An 11,590-nucleotide genomic window follows, 5' to 3' on the forward strand; every position below is an offset into this window, starting at 1 on the left:
CTTTATCAAAGACAATATTTTCACTCTACGACTTTTTTTTTTCAAACAGGTGGCTAAATTACATGGTTTCTAGGAGTCTGCATCATTACAAGACGTTATTCAGTGGAGCTGACTTCTCTGAATATCAGCTGAAACAAAAGTTTCGGGAAACTGAGAGGAAATTGAATATTTTAGAGGCAAATTCTAAAGAGATCTTTCAGGAATTACGTAAGAATATCGATGATAAAGAGGCAGAGTTGAACGAGAATTTATCAGAATACCTTCAGTCCGAAATGATATGGGCTGAAATAACTAATTTGACTGAATCAGAAATGGAATTCGTAAGCAATTTTGTCTCTTATTCTTAATTCTTAATGTTTTCTTAAGCTTACACAAGAAATGATCACGTTTTTTATCTTTAAATGATGAGTAACAAGTTCTCAAGATTCTATCACTCATTTGAAATGTAAAGTTTTACAACATATGTATACGTGCACACACACACACACGCCCACACAAACACGCACGCACACGCGCGCGCGCACACACACACACACACACACACACACACACACACACACACACACACACACACACACACACATCAACAGCATATAGTGCCAAGTCTGTGTGAAAGTATGTTTTGGTGAAAAGACGGAATTAGTAGAAACGATTCAAAATGCTTTGCCTCTAGTTGAGCTTTTGTATGTCTTGTATCGAAATCCTGCCGGAGGACAAGGGACAACGTTGCTCATTCTCCTAGGAGATGGTGAAAAAAAAAACGAAAAAGAAGGTTCACGTTAAATACTAGAGGAAATCCATGCACGAAAGTGTGGAAAGTATCATTAACATCACCAGCAGATGTATTCCTCCTCCTCCTCCTCCTCTATCCCCGTCTTTCATATTCTTCCTTTTCTTTTTCTTGTGTAAAACTAATTTCCTTCATATTTCAGGCAAGACAAATGCAGAACTTTGATTCGGTCGTATCCAACTTATACAACACAAAGATTATCGATGCTATCTCTGAATATACTCCAATAAATCAAGAAATTAATCAACTCAAGGACAAATTGATGCTGACAATCAAGAAGAAGACATTCCTTCTCCAAGAGGAACTAAGTATTATTGAACTGGAAATGGTAAGGATTCTCTCTATTTTGGCTTTCTATCTCGCGTATCTCTGTTCCAATTCTAAATTTTTTACTGTTAAAAATATGTTATTCAATAATGATACAACGCCGCTAAAACTCTAAGTTAAAAGGCCAAGTAGTCCAGAAACACTTGAAGCAATGCATCGGTTCCGAAGCGTTTGTCACTGTTCGATGCAATGCTGCCTTTTAACACCGCCGTCTTGTTTTTTTTCTTCCTCTCTTCCCCACCTGCACATTCCGTAGCACCATCTTTCGTCACCAGTGATGACCTTCGAAAATAGGTCCAGATCAACTTCCAACTGTTTCAGTTCATGACACGCATTCAGGCGTGACTGCTTTTGATCTTCCGTCAGCAAGTGAGTCACGAATTTTTGCTGCAACTCTTTTCATTCGGAATTCCTCGCTTAAAAATTCTTTGCCAGGAGCTCCACGAGACACCAGTGATATTAAGTTCGTCAATTGTTCGGTGATGGCTCTCCAAGATTAGTTCATGAATTTTCATGATGTTTTCATGCGTTCGGGAGGTCGACGGTCGCCCTGAATGAGGTTGGTCTTCAAGCGGCAATTGACCATTTCTAAAGCGGGAAAGCCACTCGCAAAGTTATGTTTTTCTCGTGGCAGCGTCCTTGTAAGCTGTTTGAAGCATGACAACTGTTTCGGCCTCCGTTTTCCTCTTTAACCTAGCTAAGGTGTGTGAGTGCAAGCGTGTGTGTATGTGAGGTTAATGCGTGCGCGTGTATGTGTGTGTGTGGTGGTGGTGGGGGTAAGTGTATGTACGTCTATGTATGCATGGGAATACATACATGCATATACATATATATACACAGACATGTCCATACATATATAAAAGTTAAAGTTAAAATACAGTTGTTATTTTAAGACAAGTGTAAGAATAAGAACGGAACACCGACGATACACAGCTGCTGTTGATTGAGAACCCGTACGTATTGTGAGATATTCAGAGTCTCCGTATATCCGTGCATTTGGACATCTACACCTACGAAACTTTGTACAGCTGAGTCTAATGTAATATGTAACTGAGTCCAAATACTATTGAATGCATGTAACTCCTTGCGTACGTACAAACTACAACCTCCTTGATTATCATGTGTGGGTCTCAACGCCATTCTGTGCCCTCCAAAGTTCCTCTCCGGGGATCGGCTACCAAATGTTATTATACAGTATACAGTAGGACTTATGTATGTATTTATGTATGTATGTATGTATGTTTGTATGTATACATGCATCTGTGTGGTGTAGGTCTACGTTTGTTAATTGCTGAAATGTATATTTCTAGGATAACTTTTATTTTTGTTGTTGCTTTTGTTTTCAGGATTCCAAGGACATGGGGATACTAAATGTTAACAATCGACGTGGTAGCAACTTCAGTATTTGCAGTTGGCATCTTCCCATGGCGCCTCCTAAAATTCCTTCTACAGTATTGGGTAAATTGGCTTTGTCCGCGAAAAGACTGTTGACGAAGCATAACAGCAAAAATGCTTTACGGAAACAAGTTCAAAGAGGAAGCAAGGATGCATTGGATAGTTTTATACGGGAAAATAACTATATAGCTTGTCAGCTTGAACCGATACGAAATTATTTGGAAAAGGCTGAGGTGTGTATACCGAAGCTTATTGAAAGCAATAAAAGTTTCATCGCAGAATTAAAAGAGAATCATTTGAAACATAAACTAGAGAAAGAAAAGTACATAGAAGCACTGAATAAAATATTAGAACTTCAGGATGAAATTGCCCATTTTGGTTACCAGAATACTTTCAATCAAAAGAAAGCACTTGAAAAATTGATAAACATCCAAAGTTTAGCTCCGTCATTTACAAATTCTATTGGAGATTCTGGAATTGTTGTTGATACTAATCGGCGTGTGCCGCAGAGTTTGTTTGCAGAAATGATTCCGGCAGCTTTATGTGACACTGAAATTACAATCCGGAAATACTTTAGGCACCTTGAAATTCCGAGTCTCTATTCTGAAATAGAAAAACTTTCGTAAGTGAATTCAAACCTATTTTTCTCATGTAATAACCAAATAACCACTCTCTCTTTCTTCATACATATATATATGTAGAAGGTTGAAAAGGAACACATGAGTTGATATATATGGAAAAAAGTCAAGGTAGAAAATGTTAAAATAATTTTATAAAAAACATTTCAGTACCGGTTTCAGTCTTCTTCTTCTTCTTCTTCTTCTTCTTCTTCTTCTTCTTCTTCTTCTTCTTCTTCTTCTTCTTCTTCTTCTTCTTCTTCTTCTTCTTCTTCTTCTTCTTCTTCTTCTTCTTCTTCTTCTTCTTCTTCTTCTTCTTCTTCTTCTTCTTCTTCTTCTTCTTCTTCAACGACCTCGAACCCACAAGAGTAAACAAGAGAGACAGAAACAGGCAGAAACAAAGAAAATGCCACTTGTATTTGAAAACTATGCAAATATTCTTTTGAAAAAACTTTTCTTTTAATTTTTCCAAAATTTAATTGTATTCCATACTTACAGTTGAAAAAGTCTCAATGACTGAAAATAGTACTGAAATGTTTTTTATAAAATTATTTTAGCATTTTCTACCTTGACTTTTGCCATATATATATAACGTGTGTGTGTATGTGTATATATACACACAAATGCAAATATAAATAATTGTCTATATATCTTGTGTCTTGGGAAGGTCATTAAACCACTAACAAAAAACACACGCACTGGTTCAATATCACTTTTTTTTTTTAGTCAATCGTTTAACTAACTAACTAACTAACTAACTAACTAATTAGCTAACTAATATATCGCTAGTTTAATGTGTTGGTTAAACAATCAATCTGTTGTTTGCCAAAGTCCTTTCATCGCTAATCGCGACCTCATCAGTGACATGCCTCTTCTCTTCAACGTTTGTTTCGCGTGTGTCTGAGAATTAGTTTTATACCTGTGCATATGTATGTGGCTTAGTGGTTAGGGTTGTTGGACTCATGGTCGTAAGATTGTGGTTTCGATTCCCCGACCGGGTCATGCGGTGTGTTCTTGAGTAAAGCATTTCATTTCACGTTGCTCCGATTCACTCAGCTGGCAGACATAAGTAATCCTGCGATGGACTGGCGTCCAATCCAGTGGAGAATAGATCGACCCCAGTACGCAAGTGGTACTTAATTTATCGACCCCGAAAGGATGAAAAGCAAAGCTGACCTCAGCGGATATATATATATATATATATTTATATAAGGGCATTACTATACATGAATGCCTCACGCTAAGAGGGACTCTAAGGTCAAACTACCATAATAAACACATTTTTACCGAACGCGAGGAAATGCAACTCTCAAAGCTTGCCCCTTAAAAACAGACTAAACTATAGATCATGATTTCGAAGTTACTGCAGTATTATGCAACTTCTACTCGTCAGTATAGTATGGTCAAGACACATAATATATATATATATATATATACATATCCTGCTTTTATGTATGTGGCTGTGTAGTACACACGAATTCGTATCTAGAATCCTGCAAACGAAATACGAAAAAGAATTAAGTATAATATATATGTATAATCATTGCTGTGTGGTGAGGAGTTTGCTTCCCAACCACATACTTATGGGTTCAGTCCTAGGGCGTGACACCTTCGGCAAGTGTCTTCCTCTATAGCTCTGACCGACCAAAGCCTTGTGAGTGGATTTCGTAGAAGGCAACTGAAAGAAGCCCAACGTCTATCTATCTATCTATCTATCTATCTATCTATCTATCTATCTATCTATCTATCTATCTTTGTGTGTATGTGTGTGTATGCGTGCGTGTGTTTTTGCGTCTGTATTTGTCTCCCTGCATCCATTGACAATCGGTGTTTGTGTGTTTAAGTCCCCTAAGCTAGCCATTCGACGAAAGAGACCGAAAGAATAAGTACCAGGTTTAAAAGCGAACAGGTATTAGGTTTGAACCATACTACTAAAGATTTTTCAAGGCGGTGCCCCAACATGGCCGCAGGCTAATGTCTGAAACAAGTAAACTATAAAAGATATATATATATATATATATATATATAGCTCTCTCTCTATATATATATATACATGCGCACGCACGCACACACGCGCGCGCGCATAAATACACACACGCACCATTAGTTCGACAATAGATAAGTACGGGTTTACTCGAATTTTTCATATCTAATCCAGAATTGTTGCATGCTTGCTGTTCTCGTTTGTAGTCTTTGTCTCTCTTCTGGGGATTTCATTTTAACATGGACCAAAGGGTCCCTTAATATTTTGATGATTTCGGTATCAAGAGATTCATCTCTGGAGACAGGGCTTTCTTTAACTCTTTTAACTCCTTTACTTGTTTCAGTCATTTGTATGTATGCATGTATGTATAAACAAAATTCAAAATTCGATAGGGTGTTTAATATATTACTAAAAACATAGCCATTGCGCTAAAACCACAAATTAGAATTAAAAAATTAAAATACACACGGCGGATGCAATAAATGTAGCAGAAACAGGCTTACCTTGCTCTCCCTACCTCTCTGTCTGTCTGTCTGTCTCTCATTTAAGATACAGGTTGACTTCTCTGCCTGTTTTTCAAATAGCGACCATAAACAACATTATGTGTCTGAAGGAAGAGAAACCGGATCTACTTCAGGGTGTAGTTTTATATTTGATACCTACGTGTATGATTTTTCATACAGAACGCGAAATCAATTGATTCCGAAATATACACATTCCTTACTTTTGTATTACATGCAAGGTAAGCCTATTTCTGTTAAACTTATTGCATCCGCCGTGTGTATTTTAATTGTGAGTAATTTGTGGTTTTAGAGCGATGGCTCTGTTTTTAGCAAGGGGTATGTTAAATACCCTTATTATTGATAATGGTAATAATACTTATTTAATTTTATATATATATATATATATATATATATATATGTATATGTGTGTACAAATATGTATATATGTGTCACAGCTGGAGAGAGAGAGAGAGAGAGAGAGAGAGAGAGAGAGAGAGAGAAGGAGAGAGAGAAGTGGAGAGAGATCAAGGGAAAGAGGTAGAATGAGAGAGAAAGTGAGAGACAGACAGACAGACAGAGAGAAACAAAGGCTGTGATAGAGGGAGAGCGAGAGAGACAGAGATAAAGAAAGGGTGAGATAGAGATAGAGATAGATAGATAGATAGATAGATAGATAGAGATTGAGAGAGAGAGAGAGAGAGAGAGAGAGAGAGAGAGAGAGGGAGGGAGAGGGGCTGCAGTGGGATTTGAACTCACAGCTCCGAAACCCACAACAAGTAAATAATATCTCAGCGCATTCTGTACGACGTCGTACCTACTGACCGTGAACGGTTTTACCTACTGACTGTGTACACATTCTATCGTGTACATGCATGTATACAGTATAGTTATTGAACACCAAAGCAGCTTATTATTATTATTATTATTATTATTATTATTATTATTATTATTATTATTATTATTATTATTATTATTATTATTATTATTATTATCATTATTATTATTATTATTAATATTATTATTATTATTATTATTATTATTATTATTATTATATATTTATTTTCTTATTTACAGATACCTGCACCACGAATCCCTTGCAAAAGTCATACAAGCTATGAAAGGAGACGAACCAGTTCCAGTTATTTTGTTTGATGAACGTTTATTCCCGCTCAGATGGCGAACTAACAATATTACTCAACGAAAGCGGATACCTGTTGAGTCTTACAGTGTCTTCATCAGAAATATAGCTTCCGGGCTAGTTTACATTCACTCCCACGGGCTCGTCCATCCTGAAGTATCTTTGGACAGTGTCATGGTGAGTGTTAAGACCTCTATGTAATATTCCCTTACTTCTTTCACCGTATTTTGCTGGTTATCTGATGCCGACCAAAGCCTTATGAGTGGATTTGGTAGACAGAAACTGAAAGAAGCCCATCATATATATATATATATATATAATTTAGAGAATAGATTATTTTAATGATTATTACTTTGTATTTTATCATAGTTCTTTTTAGTGTATTTACTTATTAAATTATTCTATATGTGACTGGATTTTCATGGATAAGTTCATGAACTGTCTGTTTGTTTCTCTGATTTAAGTATTTGATTAGTTATTGTTAAGAAATGTAATGTGGGAATCGTGAAATATAAGTTGTTTTAATAGAAACAAACCCATTTATTATATATTTTCATTCTGTTTATAGGTTAATTGGCACCAACAAGTGAAACTTACCGGAATGGCATTACCACGTAAACTGACAATTGTAGATTCGGACCAACCGATTCAGGATATGGTGTATCTCGCACCAGAAGTTCTAAGAGGTGGAATATACGAATCACCAGCAGATGTGTTCGGTTTTGGTCTCTTGATTTGTGAATTGTACATAAAAAAGAGGGCATTTGGAGACAAAACTAGATTATCCATTTCCAGGTTTCTTAACGAGGTTGATGCTACTAATGTGGAATATTTTGAACTCATTCCTGATAACTTAAAGGGGATAGTGCCAAAAATGCTCTCAAGTTCACCGTCTGAAAGACTCACATCTAGTAATATTTGGAGAACTCTTGAAATCTAATCTGTTCTTGGCTACTATCATTACAAAATTACAGCACATTTATGTACACAGACGCGTATTTAATGTACATAGACATTTCAAAAGTAAATAGACACAATCAATTTTGAAAGATTTATTTCTAAAAACAAAATAGTGTCGTTTGATGCATTGAAATACTTAATCAAGTATTTATTAGACATGTTTTGTGCAGTTTTTAAATAATTTACGAATCGTACTTATGAACAGCGTCTGCACAGATAAAACGGTATATTGAGGGTCGTCTATTTACTTTTGAGATGTCTGTACACACACACACACACATATATATATATATATGCATGTGTGTGCATGCATAAACGAAAAATAGCATATACATACATAGACACACTGACGTAGTATACAGATATATTTGTGTGTGTTATCTAATGAAAACAGAATTGTGTAAAACAGAGAAATATCTCGAGAAGTTGACAATCATTATGTATATATATATATATATATATATATATATATATATATATATATATATATATATATATATAATCGTGCGTGTGTTTGTGTGTGTGTATATGTGAATGTGTATGTTTATAGTGAATGTGATTGTCATACGATGATTCGAAGAAAGAAGCCACGTCATAAAAGAACAGAAGCGACCCTATTGTTAATTTTAAAAATATATAATTCCGAAACTTGTTCGGTTTATATGACGTTGGGTAGACTACATAATACCAGGAAAAGTATATATCTTTGTCGGACTGTCTTTTCATAATGTGGACTGTGTGTGTCATCTTTTATACCAGAAAATTTTCGGATAGCTATTTTCGGATGCATAGTTAAACAAGTGATCTGTAAGTGCCTTTAACGATTTAATGCACATAAACTTTGCTGCTGTTAAACTATATGAATAGTGATATTTGAAGTTACTTTTGTAACTTTTTAAACCCAAGATTGGCTATTTATTTATGCTGTAATTAATAAACTTGATTCGTTCATGCACAAAAATACAAAATACAGTCACACACACCCATATACATACACATATACACGCACACATACACACGCACACACACACACACACCAACCAAACCCAGGAATATTCCTACAATATTAACATTCTGCTCAATATATATATTTGTGTATGTGTGTGCGTGCGTGTATGTGTGTATGTGTGTACGTGTGTGTGTGTATGTGCGTGTGCGTGTGTGTGTAAGTGTGAGTGTGTATATATATATTTACTGTTTTAGTAGCTTATACTCGAGGGCCGTGACGATGGTAGGATGTATATATGTATATAATGAGGGCTTCAATTCAGGAAATTGAATTAGACAAAATATAGAGGTTTCAGTAATAATGGGCAGCGGACTGAATAGAGGAAAACAGGAAATCCTTGAGGCCATGCAATACGCTGTCAAAACATCTTGATTATCATTTCTAGTTCGCTTTCTTTTCTAATGGTCCATGTATTATAGATATTAACACTAACTTGTCTACACACTGTACATCCAGGTCATTTTAAATTACACAAAATAACATGCAATACTCTATAAGGTTTATGACCGCTTCATTAATAATCTGACTGGTTCAGCGCATCCGGCCTCAAACACGCCTTCCTTCCATACATCAACCCAAGTAACTTAACGCATTCAGAAAACTTGTAGTTAATCAACAACGGTTATAACATAGGTTTTCTTAATCTGTGTGTTTGAGGCTAATGATCAAAACAGTGAACAATAGTAATTTATAAAATAATTATTAAACATATATAATTTGTGATATTCTTTCTTTTGATAATAAAAATTCTACGGAAATGTCTTCCAGTATTCGTTTTTGTTTATATGTATCTATTGATTGTATTATCTGTTACATTTTTGTCTGCCTGCATTTCTACGTTTTTGTGCGTTTGCATATGACTAAATATATGTTTGTGATGTATGTGTATAGGCGTCTTTCCTTCGCAAAATGAATCACGAAGTTCATGTGGCTAATGTACTATCGACCCTTTTCCGTTTACAAAGTATAGCTTTGTATGTGTGTACATATGTAATACATGCACACATACATCAGACATACAAACACACAGAGAGAGAGAGAGAGAGAGAGAGAGAGAGAGAGAGAGAGAGAGAGAGAGAGAGAGAGAGAGACCGGCAGATAAACAGAGAGACAAACAGAAAGACAGACAGACAGGTTGCATTTTACTCATAATCTAGTTTCTTGCAGTCATTAACTTGTAGATATTCTGAATGCTGTGCACAGCTGTGTTACGAGACTGAGTGGACCTGTGAAGATCATTGGTTCCTATCTCAGTTTCTTAATTTCCAATATTGACTTCTTTGCCACTGCACACATATTGTATTGCTCAAGAAAGCAAAATGAGGTACATTTTTAAAGTCGTTATTCTAATGTAACTGTAGACAACATAAACAGACTTATACTATTGTGGTCTTTATAAAAGTTCTCATATCTTTACATGCTTTCATATATTTTTCTTTCAATGCAATATCATACGCAAAATATGCATCCTATAACAACCTGCCAGTGTCCATATGATACCGTGTCCTTCTCGATAAACTTATTTCAGTCCAAAATTTGTAACAAGACTTGAAAGAAGGTTGAGAAATGACACAATATTTTTAAACTCCAGTTTTAATAGAATAATACTATGCCATTATTTCATTAACATTCCTTCATACACAATAATCAGAACTTTTATGCACTGCCGTCGTTATGTTTACTAATTTTTCATATATGCTATAATTTTTTGACAATTTTTCCAAATGAAATTTCGAGCTACACCGTCAAAACATTCTTGAAGGTCATTGCTCATTGTTTCTTTACGTTTGGTTACACAAATAGGTCGAGCTTTCATAGAGGAGGAAAATAAATTCAAATATAATGGATTACTGATTATTTTACTTAGCCTGGAGGTTGAAAGACAAAATTGGTACAATATTAAATACTAATAGGCATTAGATTCTACACTCTGCTGTTTCCGTTATATCGATGCTTAAAAAATAGTAAGAAGAGTAGTAACTACTACTACTACTACTACTACTACTACTACTACTACTACTACTACTACTACTACTACTACTACTACTACTACCACCATCTTTTCATGCTGTACTGTAAACTGGGATGTGCTTGCATGTTTTTGAAGCATACTACAGCAGCTGTATAATAATACATACATACATACATACATACATAGATGCACACATGTATACATACATACATACATACATGCATACATACATACATAGATGCACACATGTATACATACATATTTAGGCTACTTGCTTGAACGCTTGACGAGATCCAAGTCATTGATGTGAAAACCTGAAGATAGTAACCGGCATACATAATTTCCACCTCAACAGTGACGTAGACCACCTCTACCTAAAGTGGAAACAAGGGGGGGAGCAGGGGCTTAACATCGATCCAGACTGCTTTTGAATGTCATATATCCCTTCAACAATATCTTTTAACCACCAAGTTTTGAAGTGCGTTCCTTGACCAAATTTGCACACACGAGGCAGATAACGTCATGAGACTTGGAAAGCAGCTCCTTGAGCAGCGTTCCTTGTCTGATAACCTTGAATACATGACTAAAGAGTCGCACGACTCTACCGCAACATATGAAAGAATGAGCGTATATCAGCGGAAGACCATGCTTGGATAAGTTAGCAGAAAGCTCAGAGATGATAGTAACATTGAGAATCGAAGCAGTCTATCATTAACCAAAAACCAGATTACTAACTCTCACTTTGAAGAGTATGCGTTCGCAATCCAGGAACAAGAAATATTAAACAAATACTTGATGTACGAAAGGGACAGAAAGGTAGGGGAAATACCAAAATGTGATAACCGATGCAAACTTTGTGGAGTTAACACCGAGGATATCACTCACATTATAAGCA

The 11,590-nt window shown here is 35.7% G+C and overlaps 1 protein-coding gene across 2 annotated transcripts in view; it reads left to right on the forward strand.

Annotated features, from left to right (window-relative positions):
- The window catches only part of LOC106877344 (uncharacterized), a 37,303-nt gene extending 27,818 nt beyond the window's left edge, over nucleotides 1–9,485 (forward strand). Inside the window, exons 7-11 of one of the 2 annotated variants that reach the window (XM_014926224.3) lie at nucleotides 50–320; nucleotides 933–1,118; nucleotides 2,464–3,134; nucleotides 6,691–6,931; nucleotides 7,323–8,022. In XM_014926224.3, the coding sequence (XP_014781710.2) occupies nucleotides 50–320; nucleotides 933–1,118; nucleotides 2,464–3,134; nucleotides 6,691–6,931; nucleotides 7,323–7,694 (1,741 nt within the window). In that variant the 3' untranslated portion in view covers nucleotides 7,695–8,022. Of the gene's footprint in view, nucleotides 1–49; nucleotides 321–932; nucleotides 1,119–2,463; nucleotides 3,135–6,690; nucleotides 6,932–7,322 lie in introns of both variants that reach the window. The other variant, XM_014926225.3, reaches the window with a different exon arrangement.
- Nucleotides 9,486–11,590: the final 2,105 nt, after the last annotated feature.

Source organism: Octopus bimaculoides, chromosome 9 (assembly GCF_046866305.1).
Source record: "Octopus bimaculoides isolate indiv1 chromosome 9, ASM4686630v1, whole genome shotgun sequence".
Lineage (NCBI taxonomy): Eukaryota > Metazoa > Mollusca > Cephalopoda > Octopoda > Octopodidae > Octopus > Octopus bimaculoides.